The following is a 26998-nucleotide window of genomic DNA, read 5'->3' as shown; positions in this document are numbered from 1 at the left end:
GAATGATTTGATTTCGGATTTCTGTTTTTTATAGCTCAATGTGGAAATACCAATGTTTCAGAAGGAAATTAGATATTGGAATACCCTTACTTCGTCAACAATAACCATTATAAAATCTGTATATAGCACATTGTTAGATGAGGGCGCTGCTGTAAATTTCACACGACTTGTAATTCAACGCGAACAAAAAAACCTACCCAGCTAAGTAGTTACGACCAACATTATTCCATGTGTCATTAAAACCTATTTACCAACATTTGAGGTCGAAATAGTCAATAATTAGGATAATATACGTTAGTAAACGTGGATATTGCCTACGATGTTTATTATATTCAGTAATGAGTATGTTGCTGATTGCTTTGATTACCGGATATTAATTTTCATGTTACCACTGCAAGGCACGTTTGGTATGACCATATGTTAAGAGAGACAGAGCATGCATTACGATGTTTTTTTATATTTACATCTCTATAACTACTTTTATTGCGGTTCGGCACCAATTACCTGGAAGTTTACTTCAAAATCTGTCATCGTTCTCTAAAACTTTACCCACTACCAAGCCATGGTTCAAGCTGCCCGTCACGCGTGAAACATCGTGCGTGGCTCATTCACGGGCGCATTCACAGGCACTCTGACGTAATCCGCCGTTCATTGTATATTCCGGTATGCGTCACGGTGGTATGTTGTGTTATATACTAATTCAGCCAGCGGCACAACCGATGACGTAATTACCATGGTAATTGCAATTAAATAACAATGAATTATATTGACACAAAATATTAATGAACCAGAAAGAGGTTTTAAAAAGCTGAAGTTCGGGTATTTTGGAAATGTTATGTTTTGAATTGATAGTCAAATTTTAAGCTGGGGGCTCGGTTAAAGTTTTTTTGTCGAAATATTTCAGTCTTTGTGAGAAAGACATTTCAAATGTCATAATAGCGTGTCTGCTGAAATAAATATAAATCTAAAAAATGACCACACTGTATATTGTCCGTTACCTCTATTTAACTGCATACAAACACGATAAGTAGCTTCCGCTGACAACACTTAGACAAAAAAAAAATAATTGTCAATTTAGCCTTTTAACGTGATCGCAAAACTAGCGTGACCGCGAAAGAAATCCCGTCGGAATCTATTTCGCGGTCACGTTATTTTTTGCGATCACGCTAAATGGACCTAAAACAATTAATTATTTTTTTGTAAAACAAAAAAAGAAGTTCTAACAACACGTCTGCGTTATGACTGTGAGCACTTTCTTGCAGAATATATTATGGAAAAACATCTATATCGATCGTAATGCAATAATTATCCCGCTATTGTTGACCAATTTATTTGTATAGGTATATATCTATTTTATAACCAAGACTGTGCTTCAAAATACTGTATGAATTGTCCAATGCATCCAGCCACGTGATCAATATCCACGTGATGACATTTATCACATTTGAGTGAATACGATAATATCAGTCATAGATTGGAATGCAAGTCGTAGTGGTTTGCGGAGATAGATTCCGATACGCATTCACCGCCATGCGTGGAAACGTCATTATTAATTCATGAAATCTACATAATTTAATCATTGGTGTCGAAACATGTTGAGGGCGCAACATAAACTGCACCAGTCAGTAATAGTATTCGAATACGCCGCCATGAAGGAATAACACACTTATGTCTCGTTTTCTTTTTATGAGCATTACACAATACGTTCCCGCTTATTAGCTGTTTAGTTGTTATGTGTGTGCTGAGAGTAAATTGTTAAACCCATGAAGTATTTGATATTACAATGTATATTATTACGTTGTATACGGTACATATTGGATGGCGATCTATCATGAAATAACCACTTTGGGCTGCATCACATAGGACAGTATTTGTTCGATTCGTTTTTGTTTATCATTGTTGTGTATTGCAAAAAAAAAAAAAAATTATGATAATTTACAATCCAATGTGTCCAGCCGTATTTCAACTCTACGTCAAACATTCACCGTGACGACACTCGTCATAGAGAGTCGAACTTGACGAACGTACCAACCGATTACTTAATACATTTTCCAAAAGTGTATACGTTGAGTGCGTTGGAAATGCAATGGGAATGTGCCTGTGAGAATCAGATTTGAATACGTCCAATTTACAAGAAAGCTCAGTGTCCTACATGTACATTATATTACTTTACATACAACACGATAGTCGTATATATTTAATATAGCGTAACATGTTAGCGCGCCACCTTGCGTCAACCATAAAACGACGACGAACACTAGAGGGCACACACGAAGCAAATGACAAATTATATTTTATATTTGTTTTAAGAACAGTTATTCTATTCCAAGAATATAATTGATGTAATGTATGTGTATGTCATCAAATCACCCTTTGTTGTATTCATCTTGTCAGTTAATTAAAATGAAATCAACTCAAATGGTCAGCCTACGATATTCGTTTACATGCTATAAGAGAATTTACCTACTTATCCACTATTTTTCTGGATCATTTTCACGCATGTCTCTCATGTTTACTCATGCAATACTGCATTCTAATTCAAAGTGATGGTGATTAGTTTCGGTACAAAATTGTTGATATGGTCCGGCTGATCGACAATAGGCTTGGCTAAACTCAGCTCAGAATTCAAACTGGAAACCAGACCATAGCAATGAAACTTGGAATAAGGTTTGTTATATCTATATTTATTCAACTACAACAGTATTGTCATTTTAAAAACATAGCGTTTCATGGCATGCTTCGGAAATCATTCACCCATAATGTGTACATTATCTTCATTCGTCTATTAAGAAGGCAAATTCTGAAATAAAATGACATTACACATACGTTTAGTGTACACATAATTTACATACTGTTAATCTCGATTTATGTGGTTTACGCATCAGGGCTTGAATCTTGTTCGTGAATTTTCAACTAATTCTACTAATTTTAAATAACCTAAAAACATTTTTTTTCAGATGTTTCTGCGGCATTTACCAATTAGTAGGGCAATTGGCATTAGCTCTCGCCTATTAAAGTCCAAAACAAACAAGCCACAGCTTTGTTGTTGTATTAATATGTCGGTAGAACCCAAGGATATCCCGGAACACAAATCAGTTTCAAAAACAGCAGCCAGTAGTTATAAACCAATGTCAACCCTTCCAGTAATATTTAAGTTGCTTTTCATCGTAAACATCGTAAACTTATTTCTAGAAGAAAACGAACTACTAGTAATTCATTCAAGATTTGTACAAAAACACATTTTACACAATCTAGAACTTTGCTATTGGAAATGCTTTCATCTTGAAAATCGCGTTTGGATGCACATAACCCGTGGAATAACACTTAAGCTTGTGACGACACGCTGTAACTTAGAGAGACTATACCGCGACAGGTGTATACTACTAGTACATCTTATCTTTTTTACGGTGATTATTGAAAATACCCACCTTCTACATATCCACAAATAAATCCATTCTTGTGACTACACTTAATATTTTCCCACTGTGGTTCCGTAACTGACCTGTAACGAATGTACAATAGATGGATGTAAAAAACGTATCTCAGTTTCACGTGGTTCTATGCAGACACAATCGTCGTGCTCCTATTCTCGCGAAAAACAGCGTGATTTTTCACTACGAGCTTGACAAAATAAAAAAATGGCGCAGTATACTGTAAAACATGTCTTTTTCGCTAGCATGACTTTTTTAGCAAATTTAGCAAGAGAACTGATTCGCTGATTCAAGATGTCTCTAATGACTTTATTATAAATTCAAAATTGCCGCCAAACAACGTCTTTTTTCTCCACACACACTTTGTAAACAAAACAAAAAAACGTACTGACATGATAGATACACTTTATTGAAAATAATTTAACACAACAAAAATAAATCATTATTTCAATGAACATAAATAAATGAAGTGATACTGATATATTACTACGGAAATTAGTAATACTTAGTAATTCTTAGTCCCAATATAAAAGGTCAATATTCTGGATGTAACGCAGCAACGATACCCGCTTTTTCAAATCTCCGTTGAATCAGTTTGTTATGATTGCGAACAGAATCAAATTACATTTGACAGTTTGTCATTGTTTTTATGGAGGTGATAACTGTTTTGGTACGCGACAGACAAGTATTGGGAAATCAGGAGATCAACAATGACAAGAGAGATTCGCTAAATCAATATTTGGGAGTGAATTTTTTTCTTTTTTGCTTTTTATTATCTCAAAAGTCTTGGCTATAGACTGTTGAAATTTTGTAGAATTGTCTTTAGTGGATCATACTCAAAAAACGATCTTAAAATATAGATAACTGGTGCAAAATTATCTCTTTTGAATGCTTAGCAAGATTTACCAAGGCTGTACATAAAGAATAAACAAAAATGGTGGAAAAAAAAGAAATGACGGGATCTCCATATTATAAACTGTATTTAACTTTTTACAAAACGATAATACATTTAAATTTGAAACTATAACAGCCATTTTAATTATGAGCATTAGCAAACTTCTTACTGAGTGAACAATGTGTTTATCTTCAAAACGCCGTCGGGGCATTGTTTTTAGTTGAATAGTGTTACAGCAATCGTACAGACAACTAGCCTGGGTGTTAATTTATGCATAAACCTGAAGTAGTGAAATTTGAGCTGCTGTCCTACAAAATTGACAACTGGTAGACAGTCTTCAAGACGGCGCTTTCTTCATAGTAAACAGATGTACCCATAAACCAATTTTGACAGGAAACAGAAGCATGGTTTAGAAGCTAATTTTTTTAAATCACTTTTGACCAAAAAAGCACATTTTTGTGCATATTTCAAACTAAACTTTAAAATTCATACAATAAGCTTTCCGAAAATATATAGTTTTGTGGACAAGGGAGGTCATCATGGTTTCCTAATTAACTAATTAAAATACCTGTCAGGTAAACTGCATCTCTACCTTAAATCATTTTACCACAATTCGCTAAAATATCATGTCGCTTTTTCAACACGTTTTACAGTATTCGCCACAAGAGGGCGTGGTAAACGACACAGCAGTGACTAAGCGTCCAACTTCATGTAAACGATTGTAAAACCCATATCCAACACGGCACAGCATGGCGGCGCTTTTATAACTTAGGTGCATTATATAAACAACGACGATGTAGTAAATTCACTGAAATACACAACACACACAATTGTATGTTCAAATTATTCATTTTGAAATATATTCCTAGCTAACTCTTTGCATGGCAAATAAGAAATGCAGTGTTTTGTTAAACAGTGTAAAATAAAAGAACATTAAAAAAAAAAACATTTAAACAAATCTTCAAGTTTATATAATGTGCCAATGTATCACCTGTGATACTATATAATAGCCTGTACCGAGTAAAACTCACCATAATTGCGTACATGCGCTGTGGTGACCGGAGTCTGAACCGCTTCTCTCTTCGCTGCTGGAACCAGAAAATCTGAATGTTTTCCAATTGCTGTAGCATACTGACGATTGTAGAGCCCGTCGTTTTGCAATACCGCTAGTCATACTCATACTATAAGCACCACCAAACCAGAAACCGTTCGCGTCTAGTGTTCCGTCGGATTGCATCTGATCTAGGTAATTTGTCAGCAAGTCATTTGTATCAGCGTTATGTATTATGGCCAGCTCTCCATTCACAAAGTATTTACCACAGAAACGTTCTGCGTCATTGTACTTTTTCTCCACGTCAACGATTATATATTTGTGGCAATGTCTCATGTGGGCGAATAAACCATCTTCTATTTCACATTTTCCATCTGGTGATAAGTCTGTATGTTTTAAGGTTATTACGAAAAGTTATTATGAGCCTTGTCAATATAAGCATATAAACGGAAAGAGAAAAGAGCAGACAAACAGGCAAACGTACACACAGACAGACGCCAACTTTGATACGTTGGTTACATATAAAATCAATTAAATACACAAACTGGCAGAGTATTAAGAGTCAGTCCTCGCAAAGACAACTTTTGAAAACTTACTTGATTACATCATATATACTACTATACTATTATTTCCTTTCATATACACCCCGCCACAGTCAAATACAGTAATATAGAATATGTCAGGATTAAACAGTTTTATAACAGTAACTGCATAAGGAATATTCGACAAATTTCACTTACGTACAAGAACGTTGAAATGACACCTAGCAGCATTGCGTGCACGATCTGTGGCCTGATACATGACTTTAGTCGCCTCTCCTAATGGAAATAAGTCGCCGGAAGTATGCGTTGAAGTCACCGTTACATGTCTAGAGTTATCACTCACCCTTGGTTCTGTCCATTCCACCTTCACATACCGAGTTTCTCCGTCGACGTATACCAATACGTCGGCAGGACAGTGACGAAACTGTGGCGCTTCCACATCTGTAGACAACAAAATGAGCACACTGCAAAACATAAGGGGGTCTCAAAACGAAATATCTTTGAAATATCTATGAAATAAAATCATACTCACCCGCACAACTGCAGTGATCAGAAAGGAGTTCGTAACCATCATTGCAATCACACGAAAAACCACCAAGATAATTGTGACAGATTTGTTCACAACCACCATTGTTTATACTGCATTCGTTTATGTCTGAGAAAATAGTTACTACATTATTAGGTACGTACTATAAATTATTTTCAACAGAAACTAAGCTGGGTTGTCAATCACTATTGCGTATACGGTTGTTGTCAACGATCTTGTAGTGGCAATAGATTTTCAAAAGTAAATTTGATAATAGTGAATAGTTTAGAAGCAGGTTTCTGTTTAAATAGTATTTACTCTATATTCTCATTTCAATATACGAATAGATTCATTTCCACGATGTCACGAGACACTTAAATATATATATAAACTAGAATACCCTTTCCCGAACATTCATGCACTTACCACATTGCTTACCGTCTACCCACAATTCATAGCCTCTATCACACGAACAAATGAAACTGCCTTCTGTGTTGTTACAGGTGGTCTGACATCCGCCATTATCAGTCATGCATTCATCTATGTCTTTGAAAAGAAAATGTCAACATTCATGTCACAAAAATACACAAACTATACATACCATTTTCTGGAAGTGACATTTTTATTGAAGGCATATTTCAGCTGTTTTTCTGCCTACCTTTACACAAGAAAGGTGTTCGTGGGCTCCTGATAGTGAACCCCTCATTACAAGAACATTCGGCTCCACCAATAGTATTGTGACAGTTATGTTCGCATCCAGAGATTCCAAGGGCACACTCGTCAATGTCTTCAAACAGGAATGAACAGGAATGCATATTGTTATTATAAAACAACATGTGAATAAAAATTCTTTAAATTGTATATATATATATATATATATATATATATATATATATATATATATATATATATATATATATATATATATATATATATATATATATATATATATATATATATATATATATATATATATATATATATATATATATTCTTAGTTACTTTGTTACACACAATTCCAGAAGTATAGTTTCTTTGGCAGATATTGTTTCGTATATGTAAAAAATAGTCAATTTGTATGTCTAATAGACAAAGGCGAATTTTCGGACACTAAGTTCTTGACTTATATGACCCAATGTAAATTTAATTCTTTTTACGTTTATAATGCTTGTTTGATTGGCATTTTGAAATGTTGACATCGCGGCTAACGTCAAAATCACAATTTTTTGGCGGGTGTACACTATATTTCTTTTCAGGAATTATAGTAATTCGAATATTGCTGTTGATCTCAGATACCAGTTAAATGTGTTTGTGCCATGAAGCCGCATGTAGGCGGAGGGGGGGGGGGCGTTTCTTGCAACTAATCTGTCCATGTAAGTTTGTATCACTAATGACTATCTACTCCAAAATTAGTAAATATACTGTTGATTTCAAAATTAAACATTTAGAAATCGTGTGTTAATTAAACATACGCATGAGGGTAAACTGACCATAATGAGTTTTTATGGAACACATCGTATACACTTAGAAATCTTGTGTTATAGGGTCACTCATATCATCTATATTTTTTATCACATGGCACATGATGAATATAACATAATAAACTAAACATAAACAATGACATATATGGTAATAAGATCACGTACCACTGCACGTCACGCCATCCTCGTCCAATGCGAAACCAGAATAACAACTGCATACTTCAAAGTCATCAACAAGTTCACAGGTACCGTAGTTTACGTCGCAGCTGTTTGGTGTAGGACACGATATTCCCTGTCCAGGAAGAAGGATATTTTCTTCGAACTGTTTTTAGTAACCACTGGTTTTGCTACTATAACACGTTTTGCTAAAACAAGCGTCACTAGCGCTAACTTTTAGGCAATGCAATAATAAGTAACCCGAAAATGGCATGTAATATATGGACAAATGCACTATAATATAACAAGATAACTATGATATAAAGTTACAATATAAAATAAACATTTAATTCTTTTTAATAAATGGAGCATTTATCTCTAGTATGTCATTTCAATAACATTTGTAATTTCCAATGACTATTTAAGTAGATGTACTCACCCAACTAGAGTGTAACTGTACACATACCATGGCTGAAAGTACCAAGACTGTTTTCATGTTGTCCATAGTACAAATTCTAGTAAAGCATGCAAACACAAATACGTATGTTAAAGACATTTCTATAAACATTTCTGACTCACACTTATGGTGATAACTGTAATGGTACCCATACTAACCTGTTACGTGAAAATGTCCTACGATTGCCAACATGTGAAGATAACATAACCTGCAAACATATGCTTTATATACATTTAGTTATGTTTAAATGAATTAAAATTCTTTTGTCTGTACTGAATATCTGTGAATAATTTCTAACATGTGTTATTCAATAAAATTCATTGATAAAATAACAATTTATTATCGTATATTTTTTAACATTGTAAAATTACTATCTGACCCAAAATAGTGGTTATTGCGAAGATTCATATATTATTTGAGAGGATGACAAACTGTTTATTGATACAGTAGCTGACTTTGACGAAATGACACACATATCTCCCGATAATGCAAACTAAATTATTAGTTATAATACATACAAGTCAGAAAATATTTCTAATGAAAAACGATTTCAGTGTCACTGTAGTAAAAGTCTGAATGGCAGAGATAATATCGATTCAAATGAGTAGACACACGCTGCAAATATGCTATTGAATAGTAACTACTTACAACGCAGTGCTCTTTCAGGAACCAATTAATTTGTGTCAATGGGAACATATGGACAAGATGTGTTTAAAGACTGTCGATTCTCACGTCATTGTGTATTTCCATTTGCTGCTCTTTGCAGCATATCAATAGATGTGATGTCAATGCTGGCAGGGTGTTTTCGCTTTAAACAAATCAGTCTCTACATCGATTATTAGTTTGTTATAGGCACTTTTTCCGAGAAATGGCAATTATCTCACGATCGACAATTCGACAAATTTCGGACTTGATCATAAGACATTACTCAACATGGTGACGTTAACGTTTTTAGACATTGCAAGGGTACGTGACTATGAAGTCCAAACGCAACCCAACATCAAACGTTTTTCAATTTAGATTTTCAGAGCAGGTTACCAATGTTTGAAAACAAAATTACTTTGTTCAGGAGATATTTCGTCAACGTAATTTGTTCACACCTTCAATATTTATTAGGAGATTTGGCAAAAATACAGCACTAAATATATACTAATTGGGAGAATGTCATCAAATTCGGGTACCTAAAAAAGTGCGTTTCTCTTTGTGCTGTAGAAGTCAAAAAAGGCAGAACAAGTTTTTTTTTTAAAAGGTAGACTTTACTAATCAATACTTCTAGGATAAAAATGTTGTTACAACGTAGTAATTCCAATACATTGTAAATGTAATGGCAATCAAGCAAATATGTCAACCTATTAGTAAGTTCAACCTATTTATAATATACCTAGCATTTGGATGAGACAAGAGATAATCACTCTTGTACTTCCAGAAAAGCGTCACCGATATACATATAAATACATAAACATAAATGCGAGTGATTCTTCAGTATTCGTTGTGTGACTGTCATCAACATGTTGTTTAGAGTATCCCATGATTGAGCCACATATGCTACAGTCTCCTATTAGTTTGCTCCTCGGACGGTCATTAAATAAATCAATGTGAATAAACAAGTATGTTGTTTCAAGCAAGGTAAGAGTTGTACTATGAATAACGAGTGTGGAAACAAGAGTTATCGCGTTTACCTAATATGAGAAACAGTGCGAGAATGAAAAATGTGCGTATTAAATTGATAGGCTTAAGCGAGAATTGTTGAGAAAATAGATATAAAACAGGAAAAAACAAAACAAAAAAACAATACTATCAGTCAATGATAGTACGGCACATGCTTGCCGGTAATTTGTCGCAGATTCATAATATATATGTGTATTCGTTTAATATTACTATTATTATTCTAACTTACATGTCATATCATTATAGTATGAATTTGTTTATCTTTTCGTATAAAGGAGTAACTCTCGACCAATTAGAATCATTTAATTTCAGCCAATAAGATATATACCAATCACTTCACTCGTTATTGTACCTTTTTTACGTTCGAGCAATTTACTCATTTGTATTTCCCGCTTACATGTTTTCTCTCACGTTCGACAAGCAAGTGTTTATAACACCTAAACCACACTATAACTATTTACAATGAAAGCGCAATACAAATGTATGATTCAGACAACATTTCCATAATGATTGCTGATTCCAGTCGTGTCGTCATATACTGTTCACATGTCAGTTTAATTCAGGATATTTTAATGGTAATATTGTATTAAAATTTTGACTACAAATTGTGTGCCTGATAGATGCAGAATAAATTTATAGCTTAAGTTGATCCTCATATTCTGAGAAAGTTGGTCATTATGTTGAATTATGTACGACCTAGGTAATATGAAAACATCGTTCAATTCTCAGTACCTCGAATACAGCGCGTCTGTTCGATTCGGTAATAATAACCACGTGACTTTCAAACTTCCGGGGTCGACATGTTTTGTTTTTTACAGTACAAACTACGCATAGTGAGCGATGTTTTGCGCTGAATGGCAATATAAAATACAATGAATCGCCAGCCATCACAGAAGTAGAGTTATGTCTGTCATTCTGTGTCTTGTGTATTTTCACCTAATAAAATTATAAAAATGCAGTTTTCAACGTCTTTTTGATGTTAAATGTGTCATCTCTATTCAAACTTATGTTGTATATTTTTACACGTTACTGGAACACAGCAACTCATCAAAATGTATGGAATACTGGTTGGCCAATATACTAAACCTCAAAATATACCAGTAATGTAAGAAATACAACTCTTACTACCTTCGTTCGGCCGAGAATCCGAAATCGGAACTATTTGCTCATATAAACTGCTATTTTTTCGGGAAAATATATTTTTTTTATTCAGCATTTAATTTTTCCTGTGTTGGTTCAGTTATGGGACCAAGTTAAGTTATTTTTCTGTCAACTTAATATACGATTTTTATCATGTCTTATTACTATGGTGAGATTATTTTTATTTCACGTTTTTATTTCAGCGACTAAACCGTATTGAACTCTATCTAAATTATAATAATATGACATTTTAACTTACTAAAATATTTCAACATATTTTGGAAAGCCTCTTACAAATATATACTTGATAAAACACTCTCAGAAGAACGTCGACCAGTATTTCGCTTGAGTTATGTAAAAGTCAACTATGTCGACCTTTTCCCGTGATGCAATGCGCGAAATACATAGAAAACTTTTCAAAGACAAGCTTTACCGAGAATTGTGTATAACAGAAACGTATCTTTAAAAAAATAGCCAAATATTTTACCAAAATCAATTTGTTTACCCCATGTCATCAACGTAATATCTTCGAGATTGGACCAGAGATAAAGTAGTGTTAATACCGACAAATTGTCCGTAATTCGCTTAGCTAGAACAACCGTTTTCTTGAAAATGTGATTTGAGTCAACCTTCATATAAATAAACAGGAAGTATAATTCATAACAAAATGGACAAATCCATTCCATCAGTTTTAAGTGACGTAATTGATAAAATGACATGACTTGTGTTTACAAGAAAACAGGATTTAACCATACAAAACATGTTTTATTGAATAACCGTGCTTTAATGTGTCAGTTTTGCCACCATATTTATTTTACCGAACCCCTTTTTATGTCATTATTTATGTTTCGATATATAAGTGACGTTACTTTTCGGCTCAATGAACTAGAAGTCATCAATACGGTAATAATACTTGTAAAACTATATTCCTACGTAGCACTATCAGCAACATTTTTTCCCCATAAAACAGGCGTGATACATCGAAAAGATGAAAAGGACAATATTAATTTATAATCGAACATGCACGATACGGGAATTACATTGCATAATTTTGTCTCTGCTTCGTTGTCGCCAAATGAATCGGACTTTTTACTTATATTCAGTAGTAATGATAATCACACGATCATGCCAGTTTGCTCAGTAGTCGATGTTGATCCGAAATCCCCAATACTAATTAATCCACGTACATTCGGTATAATCCACAAAGCTCACTGAACATACGGCCATGTTCAGGACCTGTAACAAAATACAATGATAAATCATATCCATTTTACCGCGAACAAAACCCCAGAAACCATGCACTATTAAATTAATACAATTACTCCTTGAAAGGAGATAACGTTAGTTATGGATGAATGATTTACTATTAAAACACACAAACATACACTTTGCCATTTTGATATGGCTTTTACGCTTCACAAAGTGAAACATTAGTATACAGGTTGGTGGGTAAAATTGGTTGTTAGTAAAATTCGACACAGAAATTGGTTTCTGGCGTATAAGCATACGTTAACGTAATTACAGTTGTTTATCTATTCAATCTCCAACCAATATATAAAACATTTAGAAAGCAACGGTTATAATAGTTGACTCTGTTGGAAGAGTGGACGGCGTCATTCAGGTTTGTACACTATTTAATACCGATTTCTAAAAACAATTGATGGTTGCATCGCGTTCGTGATAATGTGTTCGTAACTACTATACCATGCTATGTTCGATATGCCTGTAGAATGGTTTGTGCAATGTACGTAGGCAGAACTATTCGTTGACGCGTGGTATGTTTCTACGGTTTGTGACGTTCAGCCATAATGGGTTTCTAACTTATTATAAGTGTGAAATAAGATTTATATTCGCGTCTCGTGAATCGTGTTCGTGATTGTGTTTCTCACATATTAGTTTATGCATTATAATGAAGAAACACAGCAATCATAATATAAATAGAAAAAATATCTTTGAGAACAACTATTTTGCTAAACCTTAAAAGCAGTGGTCATTTGGCTGTATTGATTTAATATCAAACAATGACGTCTTTCTGATGTCAATAAATGTTGTGTTTGATTTTGATTGTTTGACGCAATAAGTTGAATGCCACCAGTATCCAATAACTTAGATCCAACGTCACGTACTCATATCCACTTGCATTCCTTAGCATTCAAAATATATGGCGGTGTCACACGCGTATAAGGACATGTCCTCTATTTGGAAATATGTTACATCACCATAAGTGAATTAACTTTATTATTTTTTATCTTTTGCGTTCTGGCGCAGCTGAGATCGAAGCAGGCAAAAAAGAAAAGTGAAAATCAATTTAACAGGACATCATGATACAATTGTTTATCTATTGTATGGTGATATTTCAATTACAAACATGTCACGTGAGTAGCCCTACTTGTTATCTTCAATCTCTACATAGTTCGCAGTATGTAGCTTTACAGCGAAACTAATATGTTGTTTTAATACGACATTTGTAGGCACTCCCGTGTTCACTGCCAAATAGCTGTGACAGCTCACATGGCTTGTGTGAACTTGTAGCAGGAAATGAAGTGTGTAGTTGCCTTGCTGGTTTTACGCTGGATACCGATGAAGTTACATGCAATGGTAGGTGTCATCTCAAAAACACATGCCCTATTAAGGGTTTTCCAAAGACGTAAAATATGTTCATATCTGATGTTCATATCTGACAGGGAGTCTATAATCATGGTTTTCTTTACATTGCTCCTACTTGAGACGATTGTAAATTACAAATATTGAATATACAGTGAAGTTAGTATTATTAGGTAACATTAGGTTACATACATTGCATCATTTATACATTATGTTCATAATATACACACGAGGTAATATATAATACTATAATATAAACATAATAGGTATATTACTTTGTTTTCAAGTATACGTAAGTTCAGATAACGAGCGTTATTTAGTCAAATATAAATTTATGAAAATGATTTATATGTATACCTATAAACTATTGCCTCAAATAACTGTTTTGTTAAACTGAGGTAGATGTTGATGAATGTGAGTTGGGTACCCATGGCTGTGAGCAAGGATGTACCAATACTATTGGAGGTGCGGACTGTTACTGCTTTGAGGGATACGAGATATTAAGTTCACGTCTGCCCCATCTATGTAAAGGTAAGTAAATAACCTCGTTTAAAAGTATACCCCAGTTCGTTCTAAATCATGATTCTATATATGTGTACATGTATTTGCATGTTGTTTGTATTGTTCAAGATTCGAATTGCACATTTCCAAGTTACATTCCAACAAGTCACAGTAGGCCATGTTCATTGCACGTCATTTCGAACTATTTTCAGAAAAGTCGATCTGCATACAATGAGATTCAGATCATGAAATCATTCATTAAATCAATCTATTTTTTCTTCATGATTATATCATGCAGCGTAGATAGCACAAATCACAGCGTCTGTGCTACTAGGAATAAGGCATCGACTAACGTACATCAAAATTAAAAAAAAATCAAAAAAAAGTATCGACTTGGTCAATTTTCTCATAATAGCGCTGGCCCGTCATCTCTTTCCGCAGATGTAGACGAATGTTTAATAAATAACGGTGGCTGTGAACAAGTATGTACGAACAGTGATGGCAGTTTCACATGTTCCTGTGATGTGGGCTATGAATTGTGGGTTGATGGTGTCCAATGCGGTGAGTATGTCCATGGTGAACTATCCACTTCATCACATTATTTAGCACGAATTTGATATCGCCGAGTAGATCGGGGAGAATCACACGAACGCTTTGTAATGGCATTTCAGATAACTTGCCACATTTCGCATAAGCGTTTCTCTTGAAGGCTAAACTAGCAAATGCAAAACCGTAATTGCACGAGAACCAAAATAACACCTACCTTGACACGTGTCGATGTAACCTATAAAATGAAAACGAACTTCGCGAACATTACCATTATGAGTAACTGAGCTACAGTTAAACTTTGGATTCAGTAATGATTTAAATTGGTGATATACGGAAAAGCTAATATCAATTACAAAAAAATAGTATGCATGTAGTTAAGTAAACAATCTGCAGACTAGTATAAACTATAATTCGGACGGACGGACGGACAATGGAGTTTATGCGTAGAACACAAAATCAGAACGCAATCTGCTGTTACGACATTTTTATAAATTAAGCTTAATGGAAGCAGAGGTCTGGCCTTTGTTACTCCATACATAAAAGTTCGCAGCACATACAAATAGTTTTTATCGCCAAAATTCATTCATAGATCTCAAATGTAACAAATAATATAACACTCAAAAATTCTTCAAGACAAATATTACTTGTACAAAATAATGAAGACAGTAACACATGACGGTCGATGTTGCAATACAACACTACATTCCCCTGAATACGGCTGAAAGTTTTACCTAGAAATAGTCACCCTGGTCGCGAGAAGGAGCGAACATTAATAGAACAACAATATAAACATGAATTCTTATATATAAAAAATGAAACATATATGTTGTTATGTTAAATATAAGTCCAATTAAAATATATGGTTTTGGGTGCCAACAAATCAATTATTTTTATAATTCCCCAGATGTTTCAGGTCATGACTGTACTTTGAAAACTGTGTGGGGAACGTTTAATGTTCTGATACAGGTTTTCGCCCATTCCCAGTGACACAGAGGAAACTCACGGCTCTCGATGAACACAAACTCTGTTTTATTTCAACGGAACGGTTTACAAACACTTGTTACATCAGCGACGTCTTGAAAATTCTAGAAAAACCTACCAACGAGGCTCTAACAGTATCATGGGTAATGGAAGAGTATGGAGAATTGATCTTACAAATCAGAGTGAAATCATCGCGAATGACTGTAGAATAGCTGGTGCATAAATTTTGTAATAAACGATTTCCCGATATCAGAGTGTATACACAAATAAATCACGAATCTTGTACAATGAGATTTATCCTGAATGTTTGTTGTTCGATAATAATTCAGTCACGATGTTCATAACAACTCTCATAATGCGCTCTGAAAACCCGAAAGTTCTAACTAAGAATTATTTCTCATATTTGAACTTCGCTAATGTTCATAACAATAATTGAGACTCTAATATAATAACTAGAATTTTGGAACGAATGTCAACATAAAAATCGATAAATAAGAAGTTTGTTCTCGGCTCCTGGTGAACGTGACCCCAGGTCATCAGTGTTACTAAAATAGCCACTTAAATTAGCAGCACTACATAGCAGGTTTTCCACACCTGTATACTAAAAGAACCCTAGGATAAAAGGGATGCTCTGAGGGGTATCGCTTTAGTATATTAAATCGATCTATGCTTATATTTTATCTTTTAAAACGTTTTCAAACTTATCAATAATACCGATTGATATCAACAGATATCAACGAGTGCCAAACCAATAACGGTGGATGTGAACAGTTATGTTGGAATATAATTAATGGTTTTTACTGTGACTGTAACTCTGGCTTTGTGTTAAATCCTGATGGATTCACGTGCGAATCAGGTTAGTTCGTTATACCAGTATGCATTGTCTCACAAGTAGATCAATAACTGCCATATTCTATGAAACGGCTATAATCGATATATTGCTACGAGAATAACACGTTTGGAACCACATCCTCGCGTTATGAAATGTGAATAAAATGTCTTAATAAAATAAAATGTCTTAATATCAATATGGAATAAATAAATAAATGAATGAATGTTTTTTCCAAGATAGAAAATGTAATGCAGCCGATATATTTATGCTACTTTATAAAACTTGTAGATGGATTGATTTTCGCATGAGTACACGATTCTATTTCTAGTGGGCAGTAGTACAACACCCACAAGTGTGAGCAGGTGTAAGAAGTATCTGGTCAACCAACAAGATGGTATTACTTTGGACGACGCTAATCTAGGGTGTGAGGCAAATGGTGGAGTGTTATTGAAGATTCCCAGTGAAAGTTCTGCCAACTTTATTAATACTTTTATAGTGAATACTTATATTGGGCTCGATCTTGATATGTTCTGGTACGAGCCGAGGTGCCCCGATGCAATTGACAACACCAATAACGATAAACGGGATGGATACATTTGCAAACTGGTAGCCTAATTGTAGGCGCACAGACAAAGTACTATTCGTTATAACGTTTCGGTTCTGGAATTCCCCGCACTTATTTATCCAAGTCCTATTTACACATTGTCTTATCTGTCAGGACTGATAAATCAAAGTCTGCGTTGTTAGCGTTGTTTATTTTTTTTCCCACTGACAGTCAGGGATATTTTTCTTTTTATATCTAAACGTATTACTTGTAAGACTCAATGTCGTATATTCTATTCTGTAGTTACTTAATACGTTGTTATCACAGTAAAATAAAATGCCAAGAACACACGAGGACACATATCAGTTCGTACAGTTATGTTTTATACTGTTATTTTAAATGTTACAAACACATACTATTATATAAACGATTACATGGTCGTCGGCGTTTGCTGTGGGTTTATTTTGATGTGGTCGTTGCATTTTGGATGAAAGCAAATCAACAAAATCGAAAGTTATTCAATATGTATACATTTAAATAACTATATGTGATTTTTTAGTTCACTATTGATTCCAAATATTAATATTCATATTATGTATTCCTCTCCAGTGCGTCTTCTGTATTATTTATCGCAGGACTCTGCAAAATAAAGACAAAACATCGGTTACGATGTGCATTTTTTACCTTGACTTATGTGAGCTGTTGAGAGTCAACTATATCGTAATACATAATACAGGTAAAATGAGCGATGCGTACGACTTGTGCTAGGCTACCGGGTTCAACAACCTTTTGTGATATCTATTTCAACAGTTCTAATCTTTGTAAATCGAATACTAAATGTTGTATGGGACTGATTCAGCAATGCGGGAGACAAATCTCGCCGAACGAGAACAATGTGTATCACAATCAAATTTATAACATGGGTCAGCGACCGTTAGAATGTCACTACATTACTCATGATATGAAGTGATAATGTGAAAATTATCCGCACTTGTGAAATATTATGCTGTGTGGTTCTATGTTAGTATTCTACTCATTACACAGGTGATGACGTGACATACTAGTGATGTCAATTTTTGACATTTAAATTAAATATGTTTATTGTAATTAAATCTATAATGCCATCGAATGTACTGATTATTTTACTTTAATCACTAATCAACGACATTCACCAGTTTCATAAATCTACATATTGTTGGACAAGGAATTTACATATTCAATCAATTAGTTTATTTTCAATTATCAACATAGTAGCTATTGACTTTTTTGTGTCAAACATGTTCTACTATCGACTATCCATACTCATGAAAAATTAATTCCGTAATTCTATTTAAATTTAATTTGTTTGTATCGTAATTATCGATACTATAGATGTGCTGGTGTAACTCTTCGTGTATGCGATATAACGCGTTGAAACACGTTGCTTCAGACAATGCTGCTTGCAAAACGAATAACTGATAATGTGTGCAACAAATCATGGATGTTCATCACAATATCATATGGGAATAGTTTTAAAATAGATCATTCGTGTCGATGCCCGGGTTGTACCTTTACTGTACCAGCTTGCAACAATCTTGAATATAACACAAACTTTGTGTAGATTTAATAATAATTCAATTTATATTGCGCTTTATATCTTTCCTGATTCGACTGAGTGCATCCAGTAATTCTTATAAGACCCTTGATAATCCATCCCCTATATTTTATTTGACCAACTTTCACTTTTGTTTATTCAATATTCGTCCGTATTTAATCCCAGAATGTGTAGGATTTTATTTGAATGTTCAATCAATATCGTTCTACTAGACAAGTATAATGCTACGTATAGCATCTAAATTCCCTGGCAATACCAAGTGTACTGATTGTTATTTTTAAATATTTACGATAGAGGGCAGTATTTAGTTATGGCATTAGCAGAACACGAATGTGATATTCATTTAGTCAACCATGATGTCTCTATCACGTTTGTTAAGAATATCCGGTCAATGAAAATACCAACAGAGACGGATACATTGGTTTCTCGTTCAAGCCAAATTGTTCATGTGGCGTAAATATAAAAAAAAAATGAGTTTGCAAATCGAAAATTATTCCATATTATTATTTGTATTGTTGAAAATAGAATTACACATTTACGTTCATTTCTTGGTGTAACCTTATACTGTACTCCCATTAATGAAATATATAAAATATACGAAGAATTGAGCATTTAGTAAAAAACGCAAAGTTAAATATTTGCAGTTCTATTGCTATGACAACATTTTTACATGAATGATTCGCATCAGTACGCTACATCATTAAATCATTTTCTTATTTGTTCAATGGCTATAATGCCATACCATAATCCTTTGCTATGGAATTAAGATCGTGGACAACATATGGTGATTGAGATTCAATTTCAACAGTAAGTTACATTTGTGAGACTGTCCTTACACTTTAATGTGAAACACATGTTGAATTTTTTTTAGAGGTAATCCAGTGTCTCGCTGTCGATACGAAGCCGATCCATTCCAAGATACGCGAACATTTATGTGTATAATTGTGCCCCACGAGTGTAATTAAATATAGTAATTATAAAATAAGACATAAATATATTTATAACATTGAATTATCGGTTGAAAATATGCCTTTTTCAATTGATGTAGATTTTAAAAATGGGCGAATCATTAAAAAACTGAGATAGGGACAGTTTTAGTATAATTTTTCAATCCTGCATCGTATATTTGAATCGCACATTCAGATTACAATTAATGAGACGGTAAATGTCGCCAAGTGAGGGCGCGTCTGTTTACAGTGGTGAGTGCTTTGCTATTTTCGAGAGTTTAAATCAGCGAATTAAGTATTGCGTGTTTATATGTTCGTAACGGGCATGTAATTTACATTTCCATGTATGGCACTCACCTGCACAAGCCCAGCCATCAAATAAATCATAACCGTCATCACAGGAACAGACGAAGCTTCCTTCCTCGTTGGTACAGGTGTGGTCACACCCACCATTGTCTGTGTCACACTCATTTATATCTAAGGGATACAGAACACAATACATAGCTAAATATTATTTCAGTAAATCATGATTCAAAAGTTCTCATTCGCTTAGATCAATCAAGCCATCGAGTGGCCATCTGGTGTTGAAATCGTCAGGATTTACCAGAAATTCTCAAAACAATCGTATCTATCTATTGTTTGCCGTTGACACCACCCCCCCCCCCGCGACAAAACAACATCGCTTGATGACGTTTTGACGATAAAATCGAATCGAAACAAATTATTTTTAGTTTATTTTTTGAAAACAATTGTCGTTGAATTTGAATTTGGCGTTGTTGTCCTGGGATACTCATTTGAATAAGTTGGCAGAATTTGAATAATATCACGGAAAACGTGCCAGTCGTTCATTTGGAAACAAATCGCCCAAACAAAACGATGTGAAAAGTAACCTCCATGAGGGATGTCAATAACAATTCAATGTCAAATGTTGATTTTTAGTTCCTGTGATTAATGTTTAAATATTTTTTGGGAAGAAAAACGCAACCAGTTGGTCAAAGGTCGACAAAACAATGGATATAAAGTCTTTCATTATGAATTGATTTTGTACCAATCAGTCCAGGTATGTTTGACATGCATGGTTTTCGTCAGACGGCTATGTGTACATTGGGGAATACGTCCGACGGTTACTACTAATATGTCGAAATGTGAAGCACATACTTACCTTTGCACAGATGGGAAAGACGTGGATTTAATATCTCGTATCCCTCAAAGCAGTAACAATCGGCACCACCAATAGTATTGGTACATCCTTGCTCACAGCCATGAGTGCCCAACTCACATTCATCAACATCTACGTCAGTTTAACAAAATAGTCAGCGTTATCTGAGACAATAGTTGTGATATATATGCATATATCATGTTTATGAACACTGTAAACTAATCACACTGAAATTATGTTTGATAGTGTTAGTTACCATGTTCCAATAACGCACATATAGTTAACTTCGTCATCCAGTCTATTCATAAATTAATATGAACTGCAGATATTTAATTAAACCATCGCATTATGGTTACTGACGCATATGGCATTCATGCCGGTATAGTTCACGATTCAGATATTATTACTGGACATAATTACTGGACAACTCGTCTGACTAATTAACCTTTTCTGCATGTCACGCCCGCTAGTGCCGACAAAAGACTACAAATCAAAACAATATGTTCGCTGTGAGGGCGCTGCCTGTCGGTTTGGCGTGTTCATGGAAGGTACTCCGTTAGTACCTTCCATGGCGTATTTAAAGAGTCTTACCAATGCACGTCACATAATCATCGTCAAGGACAAAGCCATCTAAACAGCTACATATCTCCTGTCCATTTTCAAATGCACATACACCATAATTACTGTCACAGCTGTTTATTATTGGACAATTCTCTCCCTGTAAATATAAGCAAGGCTTGTGTTTAACTTGTACCGAGGTATTCGGATAGCAAGTACTATCTTCTTCGTTATTGCATACATCCTTGCGAGCAAACGGTACTATAAGCTTACTTAATCGACAATTCTATTTGATTTTACGAATATGTTATATACCAAGTATACATACGTGGCTTACCGAGACGTGCATCGCCAATAGAGTCGATAGTATCCAGACCAATGTCATGATAAGTTTTTTTTCCTGGTTTGCTTACAGTCTGTATATGTGAGAGTCACCAGTTAAATGAAAAATCACTTTTATGAAAATGAGTTAACATCAGAAAAACATTCATAGGTGAAATTCATGTTGCATCATTATAGACCTGGTACTCCTAATTTATGAAAAACGATCATCATTAACATTGTGGATGCATAGGTACGGAATATAATTCTTAAAACACAGTCAATGCAGAGAAATTCATTGTTATTTTGAGCGCAATCAATTTCAATTTTTCATATTAATGTTTATATGTCACCTAGCAGCATAATAAGCCATTAACTCCGTTAACAGTCCATAAAATAACAAATTAAAACATTGCATAAACACTCACAAATTGATGTTAATTTGGTTGGTAATTTATTTTCTCCAGTTAAAGAGTATAAATTATTTTTTATTATTAAGTCGAATCATATCGAATTACTATAACATGTATATCATAGGTTGAATTACTGCACTGTACAAATGTGCCACGTTTATCCTTGCCTTAGTGGAATTGCGACGTGAGTTTTTATCAGAAATAATACAAATTTATTTTAATTTTGTATCACAAGATGCTTGATGTCCTAAAATAAGCATGCATTAAAATAAGCATGCATTAAAGGGCCAATCAATTGTAAATACATGTACAAAGATACTTGAATAGCAGTTTTTAAGGGGAAATCGATTTAGCCGAAAGTAAAAAACAAGTAACCATATTACAACAGGAATAAACCAAGTAGAGATCAAATCACACCAAATTTGCACTGAAGCTAGCGAAACGACAAATTGTATCTTGGTTTTGATTATATTCTACTAAAATTAATTAATTAATTATGCTGAATTTCAGTTTTAGTCCCTCAAATATGTTTTTCTCCATTTTGTTTGCATAACACAAATAGCGAGACAATTATATAACAAACGCAAAGCTAATTGTGAATATAGTTATTCACATGGCAGGATTTCAATAGAGTACCTTTTGACCAAATCAAGTAAATCAATAATTAAATGCGAATTTAAAATCGAAGAAAATATTTCACAAATTAATTTTCGATATAAAAAAACACAATTGACCTATAACCTTCCAATACACGGGGAATTCTTTAAATTCATTGCATTTAAATACACGATGAAATGATATAGAGACATAACATAAATTTGCATATTTTTGTGGAAGTGCGCTTACAGATATGAGAACCTTTCTCTGTTTGTCAAAAGATAGCCGGATAGATTATTCAGTTCTCAAAATATGGAAGTTTTAAATGAATTACTCCCTAAATATTTTTTGAAGGTTTTTTTTTCTCGCCAACTCGGGGGGTCTGTTTTATATTATTTTTTAAGTGTTGATAAAAAAAAATATGGTACCATTCCAATATACATTTGTACACGTTTCAAATTATCACTACAATTTGAATTCAACATGCATTTTATGCGCACGTGCATTCGCAATATGCAAATACATTACCCATGCAATCATATAAAAACACAAATACACAGAAATAATGTATATACATCTCCAAATGGCATTCAAAATACATGGCAAGTAAATGTAATGCCACACAAAATAAGACTGTCCTTCCCAAAAACACACGATCACTATAAACAAGATACGATGCTTCTCAAGTTATGGGCGTTTCAAAATTTGAACAGTCGTTTATAGTTTAGATAAACTTAAAACAAACTTTTAGTTTGACTGATTTGACGTAAAGAAGTTAGATAAAATGCAATAGAATTCCAAATTAAACATCGAATTCTAAAATCGAATTGTGACAATGAGGTCATCAATAAAATTGGCTTAACCATCTAATCATGATATGGAAGTATACATATTAATTATCACTTATGTAAAATATCCATTTGTCACCACCAAATTTCATTGATCGGGCGAACATTTTTTAAGAAGTTGTCGCAATGTGGTTATTCCGAAAAAGGCTCGAATGTAGGTAACTTTGTGTGAAAAGTCAAAAATGTTTGTTTGCGATATCAGAAACGTTGGTTGGAAAGTGATAAGGCTTGACTGTGAATTCGTTAAAAGTACGTTATATTCTGCAGAATTCGAGTAAATCTCAAAACTTAAAATATACAAATCGCTTGGTTGCTTGGTCACTTGGATAGAAAGAATTACATGGTGATTATAAACAAGCGAAAGTTAGTGGTGGGAAGTCGAAAAGTCAAAGAAATTGGTTAGAAAGTTATAACAAATGGCATATTTACCAGAAAAATGGAAAAGCTGCTTGGAATGTTGAAAAAATATAAAATGGTCTACAATTTGTAAAAGAATATTAAATAGTTGTCTAGAAAGTCAGAAAAGTTGGCTGTACAGTCATAAAAGTAGGAGAAATGTCGAAAATCAGGCCTGGAATTCAAAATGCTATGTCAAAATTTGGTTATAAGTTGATAAACGTTGACTGCAAAATCCTAAAAGGTTGCTTGAAATTCGAAATAGTTGCTAAAAAGTCGTAAAAGTTTATTAGAAAATCGGGAAGTAGAAAGGTTGGCTAGAAAGCCGTAAACATTATTCATCAGACATAAAATTTGACTGCACTTTCATTGTCTTATTCATGTATTTTATTTGAATATGTGACATATATAAACTAGATATAGACAAACATTGAGAACTTTCCTGAGTATCACATTGGAACTTGAACATCAAAAAATATGTTTAAGGCCGTCTTACTCGAAAACAATCATGATCATGTGGCAATCTAGCAATGCACGAGGCGTAATTTACTCGTGTGTATGATATAATTGATGTCAGATGACGTCGCCTGAAAAACCGGTTTACTAGATTTTAAAACGCACACGTCGGAAACGGAATTCGAGAGCGCGTATACGAGTCTCTGCTTTCATTGACCAATCTTATTCCTGAGATTTGTATTACAATGTAATATAGAAATTATTACACTTTTTCATCACTGTGATACAATAACCTGTCATGGCATTGCTACGTAATAAATTATAGTATAGCAATAATTGTTAAATCAAATTGTTTTTTTATTTCTATGTTGGCGTGTATCAAGTTGTTAACAATGTATAACTCCATAATTTACTTAATTTGTGATTTTTGCATTTCTAACTTTAGCTTTTGTCGCATTTCCAGGTGTAACTCTTCAAACGTTGAAAACTCGATGATGCTCTAAAAACGCACGTTTCATTGAGTAAATTTTTAACGTCAATTAGTTGTTGGTATTTTGATTACACAAATTAACTAGTAGACTATATAAACACGTCTTCGTTTATACGACCACTACTGGAGCGCCGTACTCCAATATGTTGCATAATGTACTCAATAGAACTATCGGGCTGGAGCGTCTTGCATTTAAAACTGTTGTCCTTTAAAATAATGACAATATTCTTAATAGCGACTAAACTTATTACGGGGAATCCGATGAGAATTAGAAAAAAAGTAATTTATTTTGTTGTATATAAACACCGCTATTATACAATTTAATTCTTATTTGAACGCAGTTTGCGCAGTAATTTGGTAAAGAAAAGAAACAAAATGTTTGCCGAAAGTTTGGCTAAATGTTTAGTAAATTGTTTCAGTGAGTTGATACTACTTAGCAAATCAACTTATACACGAACCTCATTCTAGCACTCAGAAAAAATATGTATTCTAGTTTTGTGATTGTTCCCTCGAGCGCTGTCACATTTATTTCCCGAAATGAGATTAACTCAGCGCCTGCCATATGGAAGAAGAATTATATTTCGTATCAATGAAATCAATAAACTATTTTCATATAGTCAATGTAAATATGGTTCTATTGACATTGGATTATTCATGCCAAAAGAATTAAATTTTCATTTAAATAATTACAAGGCATTGACAGTTTTAGCCTTATATACGGAGCAATGTTTAGAGGATGGTAATTATATGATGCGGCATGTTTGATTATAAGAAATGAATATCCTGTGCATAGATTCACGCAAACCCATCTATGTGATTTTCCAGCTTATTGACCATGTACTTTCCACGTACGACGTCAAATTGTGTTTCCGCCGAATACTAGCGCATGAACAGTTAATATACAATATGTGCATAAAATACTTGCTGCTACTAATTGAAATTGTGTTTTGTAAATACCAAATTCAAAAAACACACGTCTTTCAGTATACGGTAATATTAGTGCGAGATTGATATATAAAACATTCAAGTCATTGTCTGATACCGTATCGCAAAAAAGAGCATGTAGCGAAAAAAACACAATAGTGTTCTGAAATACATGCACTATGTGATATGTTATGGGATAAGCGACGTATGGTGTCTGGTTTCTTAATGTAAAAAGTATGTAACAACAAGAACAAATAGAATTAATCATGCACAGGTTATAAATAACCAAATTTGATAGACATGTTATGTGCCAGTGATATTTCAGAGTGCAAATTTGATTTCACTATGAAAAATTACAATTTTAAAATACGAGTCAAAATTTACATCGTCGTTTTCACTAATTTAACAGATATTAAATCACACATTTATAATGTGTTTTGCTAATAATATAACGAAGAGCCACAATGTGAATTGAAAACCTTGATAATTATTGAATTTATTCAATTGCAATTCAACTAGGTGCGTTGCCGAATATATTAAAACTCAGACATTTATTTATGATTTTTAACAACCTATATTACAAAAGAAATATGTATGTGTGCTTAATGGATAAACAATTGGTACTATATAACCTACCTGTATATCTGCACAATTTAAACTTCAATAACAACAACCAAGCAATACTAGACACTTGTGATAACTAACAGCGTCAACTATATATATACACATATATATGTAAATGTATTCATTTGCATACACGTGTGAGCTAGTAAAGTTGGCCATTGAGAGCGCTCTTTAATCTGTAATATTTTTTTGATTATTTCTACTGACCTTTTTTGATAATGTAGACATGTATTTAAACCATTTATTTAAGATATATGATTTGTGTATTTTCAGTAATTTAATTTATTAGTTATCATAGAATTTGCCAAAAAAA

At 33.7% G+C, this 26998-nt stretch overlaps 3 protein-coding genes across 5 annotated transcripts; 1 reads left to right on the top strand and 2 right to left on the bottom strand.

The window, feature by feature from the left end:
* Positions 1-2663: 2663 nt before the first annotated feature.
* Positions 2664-8733, bottom strand: LOC146750457 (uncharacterized). Its single transcript, XM_085506140.1, has 10 exons — positions 8698-8733; positions 8522-8597; positions 8092-8218; positions 7104-7232; positions 6872-6991; positions 6452-6574; positions 6118-6360; positions 5358-5763; positions 3429-3502; positions 2664-2800 (listed from the first exon to the last, which is right to left on the bottom strand). Exons 2-10 carry the CDS (start codon positions 8585-8587, stop codon positions 2775-2777), a joined length of 1314 nt encoding a protein of 437 aa, XP_085362266.1. The 5' UTR covers positions 8588-8597; positions 8698-8733; the 3' UTR covers positions 2664-2774.
* A 4059-nt stretch (positions 8734-12792) lies between these two features.
* Positions 12793-17720, top strand: LOC100368269 (uncharacterized). Its single transcript, XM_006814820.3, has 7 exons — positions 12793-12968; positions 13616-13722; positions 13819-13945; positions 14354-14482; positions 14894-15013; positions 16713-16838; positions 17143-17720. The coding sequence occupies exons 2-7, from the start codon at positions 13669-13671 to the stop codon at positions 17427-17429; spliced, it is 843 nt and encodes a 280-aa protein (XP_006814883.1). The 5' UTR covers positions 12793-12968; positions 13616-13668; the 3' UTR covers positions 17430-17720.
* LOC146750456 (thrombomodulin-like) lies at positions 17721-26756 on the bottom strand. 3 transcript variants are annotated; one of them, XM_085499819.1, is made up of 6 exons: positions 26698-26756; positions 21945-22032; positions 21650-21776; positions 21062-21190; positions 20257-20376; positions 17721-17997 (listed from the first exon to the last, which is right to left on the bottom strand). In XM_085499819.1, exons 2-6 carry the CDS (start codon positions 21999-22001, stop codon positions 17981-17983), a joined length of 450 nt encoding a protein of 149 aa, XP_085355945.1. In that variant the 5' UTR covers positions 22002-22032; positions 26698-26756; the 3' UTR covers positions 17721-17980. The 3 variants fall into 3 exon arrangements, with proteins under 3 accessions (XP_085355945.1, XP_085355947.1, XP_085355946.1); XM_085499821.1 differs by having other exon boundaries at positions 21954-22032; XM_085499820.1 differs by lacking the exon at positions 26698-26756 and having other exon boundaries at positions 21945-22041.
* Positions 26757-26998: the final 242 nt, after the last annotated feature.

Source organism: Saccoglossus kowalevskii, chromosome 1 (assembly GCF_978046115.1).
Source record: "Saccoglossus kowalevskii chromosome 1, keSacKowa6.1, whole genome shotgun sequence".
Classification (NCBI taxonomy): Eukaryota; Metazoa; Hemichordata; class Enteropneusta; family Harrimaniidae; genus Saccoglossus; species Saccoglossus kowalevskii.
The sequence above is the reverse complement of the archived record's forward strand: the minus strand, read 5'-3'. Positions and strand labels throughout refer to the sequence as shown.

What these genes read in the sequence shown, in the direction of transcription:
- LOC146750456 (XM_085499819.1), bottom strand. Translation starts at nt 22,001, where the DNA reads ATGACATTGGTCTGGATACTATCGACTCTATTGGCGATGCACGTCTCG. An exon ending in TGCACGTCTCGGTAAGCCAC is followed by an intron (nt 21,777 to 21,944) that starts GTATGTATACTT and finishes TTATATTTACAG; the next exon opens with GGAGAGAATTGTCCAATAAT. An exon ending in TGATTATGTGACGTGCATTG is followed by an intron (nt 21,191 to 21,649) that starts GTAAGACTCTTT and finishes AAACTGACGTAG; the next exon opens with ATGTTGATGAATGTGAGTTG.
- LOC146750457 (XM_085506140.1), bottom strand. Translation starts at nt 8,587, where the DNA reads ATGGACAACATGAAAACAGTCTTGGTACTTTCAGCCATGGTATGTGTA. An exon ending in AACACCTTTCTTGTGTAAAG is followed by an intron (nt 6,992 to 7,103) that starts GTAGGCAGAAAA and finishes TTCTTTTCAAAG; the next exon opens with ACATAGATGAATGCATGACT. An exon ending in TCATTTCAACGTTCTTGTAC is followed by an intron (nt 5,764 to 6,117) that starts GTAAGTGAAATT and finishes TAAAACATACAG; the next exon opens with ACTTATCACCAGATGGAAAA.
- LOC100368269 (XM_006814820.3), top strand. Translation starts at nt 13,669, where the DNA reads ATGATACAATTGTTTATCTATTGTATGGTGATATTTCAATTACAAACA. An exon ending in TTCAATTACAAACATGTCAC is followed by an intron (nt 13,723 to 13,818) that starts GTGAGTAGCCCT and finishes CGACATTTGTAG; the next exon opens with GCACTCCCGTGTTCACTGCC. An exon ending in GGTTGATGGTGTCCAATGCG is followed by an intron (nt 15,014 to 16,712) that starts GTGAGTATGTCC and finishes TGATATCAACAG; the next exon opens with ATATCAACGAGTGCCAAACC.